Genomic DNA, 17717 nt, shown 5'->3' with positions numbered 1-17717 from the left:
GGGCTTGGGTTGCGAGGCGGGGCGGGGGGCGGGGGCTCTACAGGTGAATGTGCTAGGCTGGGAACTTGGTGGTTGGAACCCCAAAAAGGTTCGATAAATAGGAGGAATCAAAACGATCACATTATTTCAATCTGATTTGAAACGAGAATTTGAACAAGTAATATCAGGTGAGGCTGCTGCACTCAAAATGAGCTAATTCAGGAATTGTGACGATGGGATTGTGGATTTTTTTGGATTTGAAAATAAAATAAATAAAAGAGGAACTTTTTTTAATATACTGCCCAAGGTTTTGGGGAGGGTTGATTGAAAATTGGCAGCACAGATCATTTATTTTACCACAGTGCCTATTTCAATAAAGTTTGCTGGTTTGAAATTCTTTGAAATAAATTCCTCAGCACCGAGTTGTCATGGAGCCTGTATGACAAGAATAAATGGGAGATAAATGCAAACCTGAACGTCTCGCCATCCTAATGAGCCAATTTACATCTAAATGTGACGACGTTATGGGAACTAAGAGGCTCAGGTTTTCCGTGACATGTTCAGACAGCTCGCCAACTAATATGACTAACTTTTCATAACGTGTGGGATTCATTTGATTTTCCAAGACTTTGAGTGGTGAGCCATCAATGAAAAATAAGAAACTGATAAATGAATTTCAGTCTAGTGGGGGGGGGGGGGGGGTCGTCGGCAGAGCCATGAGAGGTGTAAATATCTTTGGATTATTTCAAATTCCCTTTTGATGTCAATCCATTTGTTCTGCCATAGATATGTCTCAAACGTTCCCTTTGACCCCATTCATATAAAAGCCTTGAAAAAGTCTTCAAAGGGGTTTGTTACCCCGCGAAGGTCACGAGGCGATTACGTATGGCTGCCTCACATTTTTCCAAATCAGCAGACTTTTGGCCTCAAAATAACAGGTCAAACCAATGAATTTAATGAACTCTCCCAGACACAATGAAGGTTTCTTGCCATTTGAACCCTGGCAAAGGGATATGGGCAGTTCAGCAAGGCCTTTCAAAGACTCTGTACACAAATGTGAGGAGCTTGAGTGTCCACGTTGACAAGTTGTTCAAAGTGCTGGCGTTGTCAGTGATAGCGCCTTCATCCACACTGCCCCCTTTTGTCCCACGTTTTGTGTCCTTTGCTGCACCATCAACCGTCCCCCGAGTACAAAAGCCCGAGGCGGCAAAGCGCCTTTTGCGATGTTCTGTTTGCCTTATTTCTCTCCGCCGAATGTCATGCGGCAGGCCGACACGCCGGAGACGTTATTGTGGGCAAAACAAAGAGGGATGATGGCGCCGAACAACTTTTGATGGCGACTCGCCGCTCCTCCCTCCTTTTCACTTGACTTTCCTGATCCTCCCCTCCATCCCTCCCCTCATTCACTTTCTACTTTCCTTCATTGTCGCGTTTCTCGCTCTTTCCAATTTGGACTCTCTGACGCTTCCACGGAACACTCTTTCAAATGACAAAAGATCACAGGAACACAGGATGGGAGGACATTTCATCTAGGACCCGAATTCCCACTACCGTGAGCTCGCTGGATGCAGCTGCGAGGCCGTTTTGTGAGAACAAACATCTTTAAGCATATGGTAGTTGTGTGTTCACTTAATTGAGTCAATTGGAGGCTCATGGGAAACCACAGAGGGGGGTAAGAGTCCGGGAGGAGAGAGGTCAGAGAGCAGGAAGAGCAATGCTGGAAAAGTACAAGGAAGAACGCATGACAACACAATTTAGACATTTTCAGCTCTGTCTATGATTGAGATTTATTTTGGCGGAGTTTAAAACAACAAAACACACATAAGCGATTCAAGTTTATAAGCTGTGAGCCTTCAGGGAAACAAACAAACTGTCTGCCTTGAAGAAAGTTTATGGTTTTCTCATTAATGACCTCCTGCGGTTTGCACTATTTCCTCCCCATTCATCTCACATTAGTTTCTTTTCAGGGGTCGCCTTTGTTTTGGAGCGGTCTTCATTTTTTGTCAGGGTGAAGCTGCTTGACTGCCAAGCCAAACTTTGACTTCTGAAATGCGGACAAAAGGTTTTCAAAACATTCCGTCAGAAAGTTTAAAAGGCATTCCGAGGCCGCTACTAAATGCGTTGATTGTTTGGGATGTGTCGCTTCAACCAAACATAATGAAATAATAATTTAAAAAAAAAACTTCATGGGCTACCATTTTTATTTTGAACTAACTGCAATGAATAATAAATTCAGACTTGAGCAAATCAGTCTTTTCCAGATTTTTCAGATACTTAATCCATTGTGATTTGGAATCTGCTTTTGGAAGGTATTTTTCTCTCCCCCACTGTGTTGTTGTATTCCCCCCTTATGACCCCTGTGACAGTCACTCTCCGCTTTTGACAGAACTGGGAATATATGGCTCCCACTCTCTCTCTCTCTCTCTCTCTCTCTCTCTCTCTCTCTCTCTCAAGAGTTATGACACAAGCGGTGTGAAAAAGAGATTTAGGCTAATTCAGCGTCTATAACCGAGCACATGCGTGAGAGTCGGTGTGTTGACGGGTCACTGCCCATCTTGCCGGGTCCCCCCTGTTTTCTGCAGATGCGTTCTACTGGGGAGGCGACACGCGGCGGGGCGCTGCTGGGAGGTAGTTACTTTTTCATCATTACCATAGAAACCGACACACTGGCTCTCAGCTGGTCAAGGCCAGGGGTCCGCCGACTTTCACATTACTCTAACGCTACGGCAGAATCCAAAATGGATCTCAGCACTCTGAATAATCAGCATTTATGCTTGGTTCAAGGGCAAAATGAGCTGCCAGACAAAAACAAAAACAAAAAAAAACAGGACTCCTATTTATGATGAAAAAAATTCAGTCATGTGATGCGGGCCACACAATGTGTTGTTTACATTAAGAATGGGCATAATTAATTGACCATTAAAAATTTAGAGGGTGATTAATCATATCTCAAAGCAAATGAGGCAAAGTGGATGCAATTGGCTGCAACTAGCACAGTTGATTCACACTCGATTTGGCTATCAAAATTTCAGGATAGAGACTTTTCCTTCCCTTCATTGTCATCCCTTGACTGTGTGTAAAATACAGAAGAGTTTTACAACTAACTCAGACAGTATGCTGTAGTTACATAGGGTCAAAAATACATGCCTGTGAATATTTTTTAAATTGTCTGTCTACATATGTTGCTTCACTATTTGTGTCCAAATACCCATTGCTTATTAAGGCTATTACTCAGTGGAAATTTGAATTGTGTCAGCATTAAGCTAGCGGATATTCAAAGTGATGACGTAATGTTAAATACAAAAAATGTAAATATCACTGTGATGCAGACGGCCCAGAATGGTACAGTTGTGGTGCATCCTCAACAATTTATGTAAACATTACGTACATGTTATGAGTAATAACCGAGCATTGTAAAATGTCAAAGTTCACCATTGATCCTCTCACCCCTGGCAGGTGCAGCTCACAGGAGTGAGGGGAAGCGGCCCCCTCGTCTCTCCCACCTCTTCACGCTGCTCAGCGAGAGAAAGGGAGGAGTGTAAATGAGTGCACTCCAGAAAGCCATCACCTGCTCCCTCCACCCTCAAATCCCCACTGACTCGACCAGACACAGATATGCTAGCACCCCAGTTCCAAATTTCTGAGTTGGACCAAGTGGAGAAAATGAGACGGACAGGAAGAGGGAGGGAAAGGGAAGGAGCGAGGGAAGGCCAGTTGAAATGTTGGTTAACTATTTGCATCCACGCCGTGATTTTGTTTTGTCTGTTTTGTTGTTTTGAGTATCAACACATTCACGGGCGGCAAAATGTACATTTGTCATGGCCATAGAGGGAAGTGAATTGGGCTGGAAGGCGCATTGAGTTTGTGCGCACAGAGAGCCCAAGGGTGAGGTTGCGTATTGATGGTCGCCCCTCCCAGCTTCTCCCAGATTCCTCCTCTATTGTGATTTTGAGTGAATGTATCCTCTTGCTAAGGGCACTGGAATGTGTCTCCTCAACTCATGTGATGGATGGGGCCTTGTTTTGCACTCCTCCGCCCCTCCCTCCGAATCCCTCACTCTCCCCCATCCTTTGACTCTTTCATCGCATCCTTTTATTCGCCGCCAATAAAAGTCAGCGATTCTTCATCGGCCGTTGTGCAGATCTGAGGGCGGCTGTTATTTTTCATCGGGAGTGTGTCACACATCACCATTCAGGACCTCAGTCACACAAATTCAAACACTGGCAAAGAGGCTGAAGCAGGTGGAGCTACACTATCAATGAATTATTCAAATGAGACACTCTTCTATGTAGTGCTTTAAATTTCATTTAAATATTGGCTTGATAAGCATCAGAGACGTTTATGGTGAGTTTTGCATGATGATGGTGGATAACTGTTTGTTTTTTTTATTTAAAGGAATATAAAAGTAAAGGAGCGCTCCCAAAAAAAACTTTATTTTCCACAACATTAAGTCATTATTACATAGCATCTTGAATGTTTGTAAAATATGTGTCGCGAATCCTCCCCCGTGATTTTCAAAGAAAACAACCGGATCAAGGTGTAAAGTAGGGAAACGATTTAAAATGTATTATTCATCATGTTATATAAGAAGCGCCAAACAGGAGTCAAATGAATCACCAGTTTCTGTGTTAAGCAACAATAACCCGAACCTCTCCAAACACAGCACTGTACAAGATAAACGTGTACATGTTTTAACCACTCTTGCTGAAATATCTTGAAGCCCAGGAAAATGGCAAAGGCATTAAAGCGGACGAGAAAAAGGGCAGTAATGAATTTCAAGGAAAATGGTCATTAATGATTACTCATGTTCCATGAAACAAATTATTGGAACTTTAACAAGTACACCAAATTATCTCCTGGTGCTGACCAGGAGTGTGCTGAAGTCCTCTCTACCTGCTGAGGAAAGACCATTTCTGCTCATTTCACTATTTTTAACAATAGAACCAAGCCATTAAGACAAATTAATGTCATTATCAAGTCTCTATGAATATGACAAATACCGGCGTTTCGAGCAGCTTTAGAGGCTATTGACAATAATGAAATTCGCTGTAGAGGTACTGAAAAGAAACACTCCAAGTAATTATTTTCTAGTAGCTTGTTTGTCTGCAATCCGTTCATTTGCTTTCATCTCAATTATCGGACTCTGTGAGCATGTGGAGGCGCATAGTGCTCTGCGGCCCACGAAGCGAGGGCCCTAATTGGCCAATTACCGTTCTGTTTCTGGGCTTTTAGCACCGCTGGAGAGTGGAGGGAGACCGCGGTGCGTAAAACCATGAGGACCTTGCATGCACAAAACCACACAAAACAAAACCACCGCCGCCCGAGATGGTGGCGCTTGGGAGCAGCGTGTGCGAGGCACTAAAAACGTGGCAGCAGCCACAGGACAAAACAAACTCGCTGCATCAAATGCGCGACAATGGATTAGGTGTGTTGATGCAAACATGCCATTACACCACTGCCTATTCATATCACTGTGCATTCCAACGGCTTGAAACAACAAGTCAAGCTACTGGCACCTATAAATGGCCACTGCTGATAATCATTGTTCACTTTTACATGTTTAAGTGGTTTGAAGTTTTAGTAGAAACCTGCATGATTCAACATTCATTTTTTTTAACCAGCCAACAACCAAACAGACTGAGAGAAGAGCAGCCAAGAATAGAGGGAAACATAATGTAAAAACAACAATGGCTCTTAGAATAGCATGGGCCAAGTCACAACCTTTTCACTCCAGTCCTGTAGGTGGCAGTAAAGTGCATTACAAATTGGAAGACTATTCCCATGTTCTTTTTTTCACTGCCCCATCACCTGATGAGTCAAAAATTAAACTTATTTTTTTTATTTCAATACAATTACATCCAATGCATATAATAGCAAGACTGATATACAATTGTATTTTGCTGGGCCATATAAAACATTTATAATTGTTTTGTTCACCACTGTTTTCAAAAACAGAAGCAGCATATGCATATAAAAGTTGGCACCCACTTTTCAACCACACCCCTCCCCCTCAGCAATTTTCATATTATCCCTGTGCCGTATGCTCTCCCCCTCACTTTAACATTCTGTCACGCGCTCCCTGGATCATGTAGCGGTTGTTAATTAAACCCTCTTTGGGATCATTTCCTTGCACAAGTGGCCTCAGTGCAGCACCCATTAGGCAGAAAGCTCTGTTATCTGAATTTCCAAATGTAGCTCAACATTTATTAAAGTGAAATTCATCCAGTAATTGCCCGCCTCGGCATGCCCCATGTCTCCCTCTTACCTCCAGGGCCACCTGCTCCGCGGCACCAACTATTTACCGGCACCACGCAGGGTAATTAGACCTCTGACCCAGTCCAATAAGAGCCAGGTAATTGCGCTAATACAAAAAAATTAACAGCAGCAACATGACGGTCATTATGTAAAAATACCCTGTAATGAAGCATTAGCCCTGATTCTATGCAGATTAAAAACAGCTAGCTACAGGTATTTAAGGTTCCAAAGTGAGATTGTTTATTGTAGCTCAGTGAAAACGTGACGTATGGATAAGCAACAAAAGAGTTTGTTCAATGTTAAAAGAAATACATAAATAAATCAACTTTACAAAGATCATTTTGGTTTTATTGTGAGTTTTATTTTCACTCCTCAAAGGTCACTTAGTATTAGACAGCGGGAGGTCACTGAAAGAAATGGTAATAATTCATCACTGTGTTGTTTTTGTTTTTTTGTGCTTGCAAAACAAAACCAGCCCTCTAGTAGGAAATGAAATAGTAAAGAAAAACTTTTTTTTCATTACTTACCTTCATGATAAGTGATACATGTTGCATGGACGCCATTCATTGGTCACAGCCAGCTAAAGACACCACTGAATTTAATGTTGTTGCAACTTTGCTTTCAACAATCTTTGTCATCAAAGTAGTAGATGAGGTACGAAATTGTCTTTCTACTGACACCCCCTGGCCAAAGATGCAACTGCAGCACTACTCCGAAGTCATATTAGTCTGTTTTGGACTACAAAAGGGAGTAAAACACGAAGTAGTCGTGGGGTGTGCAGACTAAAATTATTTAGCATTTATTTAGTTTTTTTAAACAAGGCTTACAAGCTTGCTTGCATGACCAACTGTTTTCTGAGACCTTCACCTGAACTATGCAGTCACATATCAATAGTTTTCCCAAATTATTTTCCAAGATGGAATATCTACAACTTTGTTTTCTAATCCATATACATGTCAAGCTGTGTCATTGGTAATTATACATAAAGAATGCTACTCACGGTTCATTTAGCATCCGTCCTGCCGAGCACCGCAGGGGCCCTGTCATTTATCAGTTCATTTGAAACTCATCACTCCATCACACAAGATCCTGCAAGCCCAGAACAGCATTGACTTAATGGCACAATCTTTTAATCATCAGTATTTTCCTCCTTGCAATGTCACAGAGGAACAGAGATTGAATAGGAATTTATTGCTATTATTAATTGATCAACATGAGCTGATTCAAGTGTTTCCATTCCGTTCCCAAATTTAACTACTTTTTATGTGCTATTAATGGTACAATAAACATCTAATATAAGAGAAGACGAACAAGATTCTAATTTAATTTCTCGAAGCCTTTTAATTATTCTAAATCCCTTTAAAAAAAAGATTAAATGAAAACAAATAGGCGATGAATGTACAGTTTCTTCTTTAGGAGTATAATTGTGAGGCAACAACACAGTTTCGTTTGTTTGGTTCAAAAGGCTGAATAGCAAGCTGGACTGTGGCCTCCCTTATTCCAGACAAGCTGAGTCGGTATTTACAGCATCACAGAGGAGCTGACCTTCACACCTCAAACCTCTATTTATTCAATGTTACTAAATTAAGCCGGCCCTACCAGACAAAGAACTGTTTGCTGTGAAAAGACACAAGTTTGTGTGGATTGACTCAACTTTTTTGGGCCGGGGGGTTGTTGTGACAAGGAAGCAACGTCCAATTAGTAGATGAGAAACATCGCCTCTATTGAATGCCCATTTGGAGATGATCAGTCAAGCGTGCAGTCATCCACCTGCTACTACTGAATTAAATTCTTTTTTTTCTTCTTAGATGTCTCCTAAAAAGTTTAAATAGGCTTTCAATAATGCAGAATGGTGAAAAGCACCGACAACATTTTGGACTTCTGGATTATTTGCGTTCCAACATTATGAGCTCCCCGTCCTATAACAGAAAAAAAGAAAAAAAAGAAAAAATCTAACAACATAGGTAATTGAAAATTAAAAATGGTAACATTTGACTTTAATTGATTAAAAGGCAGGCAAAGTAAACCATTGATTTGAGAATGAGTGACCTCTGTGAAGAGCAGGTGATGCGCTGCTTAAAGATGTCACACTTAAGTTAAAGAAGAAAGTAAAGATTAGACCTTCTCAGTGTTGCATGGCATTAACCATATTTATCTTTTGCTGATCATCTGACTGTGAAATCTTTGGAAACGCTTATTCTAAAGACCACTGAGTAGACCTTTTCTGTTAGCATTTATTTTTAAACTGCCTTAAGGAAAAGCCTTTTTAAAGCTTATAATATTGGCTTTAAAAAAGCGTACAAAACAAGGAACACAAAAAAAGAACATTATTTTAAAACATCTAAAATGAGGTAACAATAGCCTCATCCTCCAAGCCTCCAAAGGAGCTTTGCCTTTGATGGCAGCCTGAGCCAAACAATTCCATCAGACCCCCGTTCTCCTCGGTGAAGGCCGACAAAGGGCCATTGGTGAAAAGATCTGCAGTTGTGGCAAATAATAGAAAAGCAAATGTTGAGAAATGAGAGCTTAGAAGACTAACACATTTGATAGACTGTGTACGGATAGTATTAAGTGCCGTTCCCAGGAGAGCGCAGGAAAACAAAAGGGCAAGCGGAGAAGGCGATGGCGTGAGGTCAAATTGTGTCAGGCTGAGTTACGTGCAGATGACTGCACTGTGCTTGACCTGTGGAGCGAGTGTAGGTCTACGCGGACGTTTTGAAAAAGCCCGATGGCATTCGAGTTCCTTGATGTCATTCTATCTCCAGTGGGCCATGTGCCGATAGTTGACAGCCTCCTGCTTTGACGACATTATTTTTCCTCAAAGCCGCCTATCAGTGAAAGCGTCCATAAAATGTCCACGTCTGTGAAAGGGCACATGTGCGATCCGGTGACAAATTAGGCTATTCATACATTTGGAACAATGACAAGAATTTTTGCAGTTTGTGTCACGCTGGTGAGTGAGCTTAAGGTGATTTTTTTTTTTTCTTCCCAAACCCAAAAGCAACAGTTTATTCTAAGGACAAAGTAAAAGTCCCAATGTGCATTTTACGATGTAGTTTATCCCAAATACATTGCATGCTTGTCCTTTCAACACACTAGCAAATAAATCTAATGTTTTATTAATTGAATAGCTGTGCCTCGAGCTCAAGCGGTTGCATAAACATTTTAACAGCATGATATCCCCCTTGTGGAGAAGGTTGTGTACTACTACTGCTCCAATTTACTGATGTTAATGGTGAATTGCTTCAAAACTGAATTAAGCAACAGGAAAGTTAGATTTAGGAAAGTGTTAATGTGGGAATTAATTATTTTTGTCCCCTGCAATGTTAAGAAAACAGTATGACGCTTTAATAGTTCAACCAAGACAAACATTATGTTCAGTCACAAATATAAAGTTTGACTAATATGCATTTTAACAACATATTAATTTAATGAGTATGAAGTCTAATGGAAAATCTAAACTTTTTTTATGCTAAAATGCGCAAGTTTGAATGGCCTCAGTAATAGATTCAAGTTAGCTGACCAAAGGTCAACTGAAGTTGCAAACTAATTTTTGCTCCTTCATATTTCTATTTGAAGTGGAAGAATTGCACTCGCGTGCCTCATGAGAGTCACATTGATGGCGGTACGGCTGTTTGTTTTTGGGAGGGGGGGGGGGGGTTGCAACTCTTTTGCAAAAAGACATTGTCCTTTTTTTTCTAAGCAACCAACGCACACGATGAGATTTCTGGGCACACACAGTCACACAGCTTTTAGACACTCATTAGCTCTTGCTAATACAATAAGTGTCACCTTCCATTACATGGTGCTGGCAAAGATATCAGGATTGGAAAGCTACCAAATCTCCACACAAGGGGAGCGGCGATCTCATGCTCAGTATTGTCTTTCGGCCACAATGTTGAATTGTTCTTGCTTGCGCCTTTATTAATGCTTCAAATATAAATACATATATAAAACTAGCGGTGTCAAAGAATGCTCATAGAGGGAAAACGCTATCACAGAAGCAAGAGCACTGTCTAATGATGTGACACATTCCTTCATAGTGGGGATCTTGATGTTAACTTTGCGGCTTGTTTGGGAGCGGGCAGCTGTTTAAGGAGCCGCCACACCCCGCCCCACCCTATTCAAGCCCGCCGTCTCGCATATGAACGGCGCACGCAGCGTTGTTAAAAATCTTAATTAAGACTCCTAATTCTCCATGCTGTCGCCTGAGCCGAGCTGTGTGCTCACGTGAAAAGCTGTCTTTGGCATTCTGGTGTTGACATTTTTTAGGATGTTTACAAAAAACTTGTATGTCTGACAAAATCAAGTAGGAGTATTTTATTATTTATAAGAAGTTAATTGCTCGCACTTTGTAGAGAGGTTTAAAAGTTACCTGTTTCTCGCCAAGAAATATTTCATTGAACAATATTTATATTACCATATTTCACAGATTAGATGGAATTACACCTCACTCCATAAAAAAAGTAACATTAAGTGACATGACAAGTGTTTGTCAATGTCAAGATGATTTCTGGATGTAGTCTTAGGGCGACGAAAGAGCTCCCTGTGAGCGGTGGCAAAGGGCATGTGGTCCTCCGCAAACAACAGTGCCCTTAAAACGACGAAAACGAGCGTGACGCGTGTTAAACAGGCGAAGCCCCCGCGACACTGACGTTTGACAAGATGATGGCCGTCGGCAATCATAATCAAATGAGTGAGCGGTTAACAGTCAGCGTTGAGGTATTTGTTTAAAATGATCAGTGTTGGAAGAGAGAAAGAATTCCTCGTCCATGTGACTTAGCACTACGTTGACCTCGGTCCTTCCTTCCTGACAAAAGGTGCCAGTGACTGCAAGTCGGGCATCATGGTAAACATGCCAAGGAGGTGCCCCCCTCCCCACCCCTGCTGCCCCCCGCTCCAGAACCATTTGGACCACAGGGAATGGGTTAATCACATTAGAGGCCCAGAAGAGAGATGGGAAGTAGACAGTACCGTGACAGCCGGGGTAGCACTGGCACGACTAATCCCGTTAGAGCGAGGAAAAAGGGGGACGCCATCGCGCCTACAAGGCTGAGAAAGAGAAAAACATTTTCCCAGGAATGAGTTCACCTGTATGGTAACTGGAAGAAGTTGGGCTGTTGATGCCTATTAGCTGAAACAATTGCACTTGGCACATCCAAATGTTTTTTTTCTCCCTTCACGCTGGGCACCACTTTATTGCCAGTGCTTGGAGGGAAACCAAAACAATCGGCAGCAGACAGTGGCATGAGATCCTCTTTCATGGCACGGCAAAAGCAGCCCCTTTCAAGTCTGTGCCACCGGCACCCCGAACAGTGAGAAGATGGGGAGGGGGGCTGCTGTAAGAAGGACAGGGCTTACTTCATCCGCCATTGTAAGTGCACCCGAGTTCAACCTTAATGTAAACCTTTGCAGGCAGGATATGAATAGGATGCTCTCTATAAAAATATATCCTGCTGAGTAATCCGGCAGATGGCCACAGCGGTGGACACGACAAGCGCGGCTGGCCACTGCAGGGGTGAACGGGGAATGTCCGATCAGCCGCCACTCTTCAGCTCGGGAGATACGGAATCAAGATTCCTAACTCCCTTTTGGCAAGGCTGGGAACCCGAGCCGTCACTTTGGATCCATCAAGTTTCTTCTTAATCTCACTCGCCATTTTTTTTTTCTCTTTCTCCCCATTTTTCGCATCGGCCCCTTTTGTTATGGGGATTAAACCGAGTGGTAAAACAGTGATTTAATGATCTTTCCATGGCTATGCGCACCACTTAAACCATGAGACAAACAAGCCAAGGCATTCTTAGAGTCACCCCCACTTAAGGCGGCTCAGGAACTGTGAAGGCTTTTCATGCAGTATTAAGCTGCGCCTGATTATTTTTCCCGCTGTCGTGTGATGTGCGGTGCGCCACTCTGGGAAAAATTCAACGTTTTGTCTTTTGTTGAGGCCCATTGTAAATAAGACAAGAAGACAACTGGAGCTTAATTACATTAGGAAAGCGCCATAAGGAGTACAATTTTGTATTTGAAATAAAACATTTTGAAATAAGCCTTGAGGCTTTTTTTTAAAGGTCTTTTAGAATGATTACCTCTATGGTAGGGCAAGCAAAACAGGACATTATTATCTTGATAAAAGCTGAATATTTGGATATCATAACTATTGTCAAAGTGTTCATAATGCTTTGACTGGTCATTATATAATGTTTATTTCCAGTACTTTTATGAAACTTGCAATTTCCTACCAAATATAAAAGCCTATCCAAAGAAATATTTCAGTGTATATTAATCTACAAATATATATATATCATACTTCAAAACATGGTAACTAAATTGCCCATGAAACACAATTCATATGAGAAGTATTTGGCATTTTTTTCTTAGAGACATGCAGGAAAACGCTAAACAGCTCATTTACATGTCATACTAACAACAGCCAGCAGGTAGCACTATTGGAAAGGAAAATTGTATTACCAAAGATGATAACGGGGTGTACGCATTGTATTGGGGTTAAAACCACTGAGCTGGAGATTATTGTACCATCAAAAACAGAGATGACCCATAAGTGACATGCGACCTTCTCATATCATGACAACATCATGAAAATCATTTCTAAGAAAAAAAAATTGTGGATATGCTGCGGTTATGAGATACAGTGAGACTTCAAACACAGAAACTCCTTTCTGGGACGCTGTGTAAAACAAATGGAAATAATATGCAGTAATAAGTTACACTTATCATACAAGTGTAAACATAACTTAACAGAGTTATAATAAAGTGAAAATAAAATACAAATACAGTCCTTATACTTGGATTTCTCATCATCACTCATTTAGCAGTGTAAATTCCGTTAACGCATGTTGACCTTTAGGCAGAGCATGCGAAGTGAGGCTATACGTGAAGATGTTATTGAGGCATGTGAGGGTTAACACTTTCATTTAGGGAAACAATTCCTAGATCTTCGTATTCACATCCCTTTAACACAATGAGGCTTTTGTAAATGAAAGGATTATCGAGGACACTTCTAATATTCCATTGATGGTTATGCAAGATGTCCTGCCTAATTTCATTATTAAACAACAGAGGAGTTCTGCAAATATTAACATACACAGAAATTAAAAACACAACAAAATCAGAACAACATCTTTAATGTTGGATTAAATGATGTATTGATGCAATAAGCAGATTCCTCTTTGGAGGTTTAAGAGTCTGACGGTGTGCTACTTATAAAGATTTAAGCCTCCATATCTAGGTTACACTGCTCCCTCCCACAATCCAGATGATGCCATCTGTGATAAAGGAGCGATGCACGTGTTTGTGTGTGCATCCGTGTTTGTGTGTGCGTGTAATGCTTTCAAATCAAATAGCGAGTGTCTCCTTTCACTGTTAATAGAGGGGAGCTATTAACTGACTTGTAAGCTTCTGTTTGTTTTGAACATTGGGTATAAGATATGAGACCAACTTGAGGGACTGGAGCTGACATTCATTCTGATACTAGCAACAGGTGAATCCCTCCTCTTGAAAAGATGCGAGATTAGAACACAAAAAGTGTTCTAATGTTTTTTTTGGGGGGGGGGGGGTAACTTAACGGTGAAGATGCTTTGTGCAATATTGACATGGCCTTGAACCTAGGCATCAATTTGCTGGTGCATGACAAGTACAAATGAATGCGTAGTTTGAGAGAGTTAAATGCTCACCTGAACATGAAGATCTTGTTGATTCAAGGTTATGACTTCCCTCATACTTGGTCCAAGGTGAGGTCTTGGGCCTGTGGGAAGGAAGAGAAAAAAGCACACAGGATGTCAGAGGTCTACTAAGGGATTGGTCGATCCAGTAAATCTGCTGACTAAATCCTCTCGTGTTGTGATTTAGACTGGGAGGTCATGTTGTCACACTGCATTCCGCCGTGCACGAATTTCTCCAACAGAGCTGGCACACGACTGCATTGAGGAATTTAAAATAAGTATATATCGATTTTTTTAAACTTTATTTTAATGAAAACAATTGGTGTCCACTGCTCCGCCTGACGCGTAAAAAACGAATATACTCAATTGTGACAACAGCACAGGTACGTTTTTATTTATTTATTTTGCGCATTTAAAGAACTGTGTTTTACGCTCCCGCTGTTACATTGTCGCACATGAATGTTTTGTAAAGAGTATTGGAAATGGTTACCTGTGGTATTTGGGAGCTGCACGTTCATTTTCGAATCGTTTTTGCGCACCTGAACGCAAATTGATTGATATGTCAGCACAGCACAGCGCGCAATGAATTATGGCTTACGGTAAAAATAAAAATTGCAAGTGGGAATAAAATAAGGGAAAAAAGAAAGAAACGTATTTGCTGGGTCACGTACATTTCTGAATTGCGTATGCAGTGGTTATTGTTTTATTTTATTATTATTATTATTATTATTATTATTATTTTTATTTTTATTATTATTACTATTATTATTATTATTATTATTATTATTATTATTTAGTCCTTCAAAAAATGTTGCCAAGCATGGCCCAAACGCATCCAAATTCAATTCTTACCCTGAATAGACATGCAACAATATGGACATTAAATAAATTCAAGCAGTGAATACCTATACTGTAAATATGGATTCAAAATTGGCATGCAATTATGATTTAACCTGCATCATAGAGCTAATCCATTTGAAGAGGCACACAATAATCAAGAACAATAATATGCAAGGTCAGATGCAGAAGTTTTATCTGTGAAAGATACGTTTTTGTGTTGTATGGTGCTCAATTAACACAAATTTGGTCTTGTTTTCCAGCAGGTGCCGTGGGCGAGGTGTGAGGAAGAGCAATGCCTTTGGTCAGGAGAACCATTGAGCCTCGGCACCTATGCCAAGGTGCAGTGCCCGACAGGATTGATAGCGAGCTGGAATGTGTCAACAACAACACCTTGTCTGCCATCATCCGTCAGCTCAGTAGTCTGAGTAAGATACTCTGATGTTCATGAACTGAATGATGCATACTACACTTGACAATGTCCTACTCAAAGACAAATGCTGCAATGTGACATGCAAAGAGAAACATTAACAGGGTATTTTTGGAAACAAATTTACTCTCAGACATCTGGCTTGTTGTCGCTGACACACACATCCGCATGCTCAATGTGTGTGTGATGCGATTTAGTCACATTATGAAGGGTTAGAGAGCTTACCGGCGAGCTAAGATGAAGAATAGATGGGAACACAAAGCCAGTCTAATTATAATACTCTGCCATTCTTAACGTTTGCTTGAGAACGTATCACGTGGCACACCCGTAATCCAGACAAATTAATTGGATTTAGAAAAGCACACTAACAATCGCTGAAGTGCCCAGTGACTGTAGATTATAAAATTGATGGATACTGTATGATCTACAATTAATGCTAGTATCCTATAGCCATATTATCATCAACTAACAGATATTATGAAAAATTTTGCTTGCAGGTAAACATGCAGAAAATGTATTTGGTGATCTTTTCAATGAAGCCAACACATTTTACGTACGTGCAAACTCACTCCAAGATCGCATTGACCGCTTGGCTATCAAGGTCACTCAGCTAGACTCCAGTGTGGAAGAAGGTCAGTTGTACCAACGACAAATACGTTTTCCAATATGTTCACCACCTTCACAGCCCTTCATAATATCTTAAACATGCATCCTCCTGTTTCGCAGTTTCTCTGCAGGCCATAAACCTGCGGAAGGCTTTTAAAAGCTCGACCAATCAGGACCAGCAGGTGTTGTCCAAAGGCAGCACACCGAGCTCGGTGACCGATATGTACGACAAAAGCGACCAGCCACCTCCTCTTCGAGACCTCACTGCTTTTAGGTATACGTCATCAAAGTTGGTTGGGAAACACTGATCTAGTTAACTTGTTTACAATCAAGATGAACACAAACTTTCTTTTTTTATTTTATTAGAGAGGACGGCACTGATGCCATGAAGTTCTACTCCGACCCGTCCTACTTTTTCGACTTGTGGAAGGAGAAAATGCTGCAAGACACAGAGGAGAAGAGGAAAGAAAGGAGGAGGCAAAGGGTGAGAGGATGCACACATCATTTAATTGGCATATATTCTTTATCCTCAGCGACATTTTAGATTGCCGCAATTTACTGAGCAGTTGTCACTGCCCGTGTTTTACATGCACGCTCATGACTTTACCTTCCATTCAGGAGCAGAAGCGATGCGTGGAGAGTAGCACCATCCAGCGCCAGGTGAAGAAGGTGAGGAAGGCTCGAAACCGCAAACAAGAATGGAACATGATGGCTTTCGACAAAGAGCTCCGACCGGATCACCGCCACCCCCAAACTCTGCGGCGTGGGGCATCTTCCGAAGGCTCACTCTCCCCAGACGGCAGGTTTGTGCCATGAAAATGTGATCAAGGACCTTCAAATCCTCATTTAGTCTCTCGAAATTAACATCGCAACACAATTCACTTTCTGTCACCAGCACTTATTCGAACCGGAAACCATGTCTTTCATTTTGTTCTTCTAAGGCCCGACGTTCCTGACTATCCGAGCCCACCTGTGCCATCACACGGCGCTTCTAACTTCATCAAGTCGCATGGGAACGTGCAGCCCTCCCCACCGCCAGAGCACGAATACCACAGCATTGACGTCAACTATAAGAAAACAACATTAGAAACTCAAGCCGCAGAGAAGATGAACACTTCAATACGCCTGCCGGCAGATAATAAGTACGATTAGAAGATAACCACTTATGTAATTAAAGCTAGAATTTAATGTTGTTGTTTTAATCATACATAATCAATTTTGCTTTTCATTGTCAATCAGCTGCGCCCACCCTCCGCCTACCCAAGGCCCACCCATCCCATCAGCCCAGACAGCCTTTGGTTTCAGCCCCCCAGCAGTTCACAATGGAGCCACTACGCATGGTGGCCCAGGTTACCCACTTCCACCTGTACCTCCTCCAGGACCTCCCCCAGGTCCCCCGCCACCACCTCTCCTTCCACCAGCTACCTCATCACACCTCAGTGGAAGCGTCAGAACCGAAATAAAACCACTGAGAGATGTGAGGAGTGATCTGTTATCTGCAATCCGCATGGGTGGGTACTGATCTGTCTCCATGGTCAGGAAATGTATGTCTGGTTATGTGATTGTAACATTTGCTTCTGGTCAATAGGCATCCAGTTGAAAAAAGTGCAAGAACAGCAAGAGCTGCAAAACAAGCATGACCCAGTCGGGAACGACGTGGCCACCATCTTGTCACGACGTATTGCGGTGGAGTACACCGATTCTGACGAGGATTCAGAGCTGGATGACAATGAATGGTCGGACTGACTTCAGTGTGGTTTCATTTTGACCTTCTGTATGACTAAAGACGTGATGAGGAGGATGTGTGTTTGTATTTGCCATGACTTTCCTCACTTTTGTTGTTTCATGACATGAACAAGATCATGAAATTCCAGGAGTACACCTGTGGTAGATTGGATCGAGCACTCAGTGTCTGTCTGTGATGGAGGTCT

General features: G+C 41.7%; 1 protein-coding gene and 1 long non-coding RNA gene across 2 annotated transcripts; one reads left to right on the top strand and one right to left on the bottom strand.

The window, feature by feature from the left end:
• Positions 1-7088: 7088 nt before the first annotated feature.
• Positions 7089-17451, bottom strand: LOC133168083 (uncharacterized). The gene is made up of 3 exons (XR_009718151.1): positions 16394-17451; positions 13926-13996; positions 7089-7323 (listed from the first exon to the last, which is right to left on the bottom strand). It is a non-coding gene; the product is annotated as an uncharacterized LOC133168083 (long non-coding RNA).
• LOC133168082 (actin-binding protein WASF3-like) lies at positions 15046-17532 on the top strand. Its single transcript, XM_061299335.1, has 8 exons — positions 15046-15178; positions 15678-15812; positions 15907-16060; positions 16153-16270; positions 16405-16589; positions 16728-16928; positions 17026-17297; positions 17375-17532. The coding sequence occupies exons 1-8, from the start codon at positions 15046-15048 to the stop codon at positions 17530-17532; spliced, it is 1356 nt and encodes a 451-aa protein (XP_061155319.1).
• The last annotated feature ends 185 nt before the right edge of the window (positions 17533-17717 follow it).

Source organism: Syngnathus typhle, linkage group LG15 (assembly GCF_033458585.1).
Source record: "Syngnathus typhle isolate RoL2023-S1 ecotype Sweden linkage group LG15, RoL_Styp_1.0, whole genome shotgun sequence".
Classification (NCBI taxonomy): Eukaryota; Metazoa; Chordata; class Actinopteri; order Syngnathiformes; family Syngnathidae; genus Syngnathus; species Syngnathus typhle.
The sequence above is the reverse complement of the archived record's forward strand: the minus strand, read 5'-3'. Positions and strand labels throughout refer to the sequence as shown.

What these genes read in the sequence shown, in the direction of transcription:
- LOC133168082 (XM_061299335.1), top strand. Translation starts at nt 15,046, where the DNA reads ATGCCTTTGGTCAGGAGAACCATTGAGCCTCGGCACCTATGCCAAGGT. An exon ending in CGAGACCTCACTGCTTTTAG is followed by an intron (nt 16,061 to 16,152) that starts GTATACGTCATC and finishes TTATTTTATTAG; the next exon opens with AGAGGACGGCACTGATGCCA. An exon ending in AAGAAAGGAGGAGGCAAAGG is followed by an intron (nt 16,271 to 16,404) that starts GTGAGAGGATGC and finishes CCTTCCATTCAG; the next exon opens with GAGCAGAAGCGATGCGTGGA.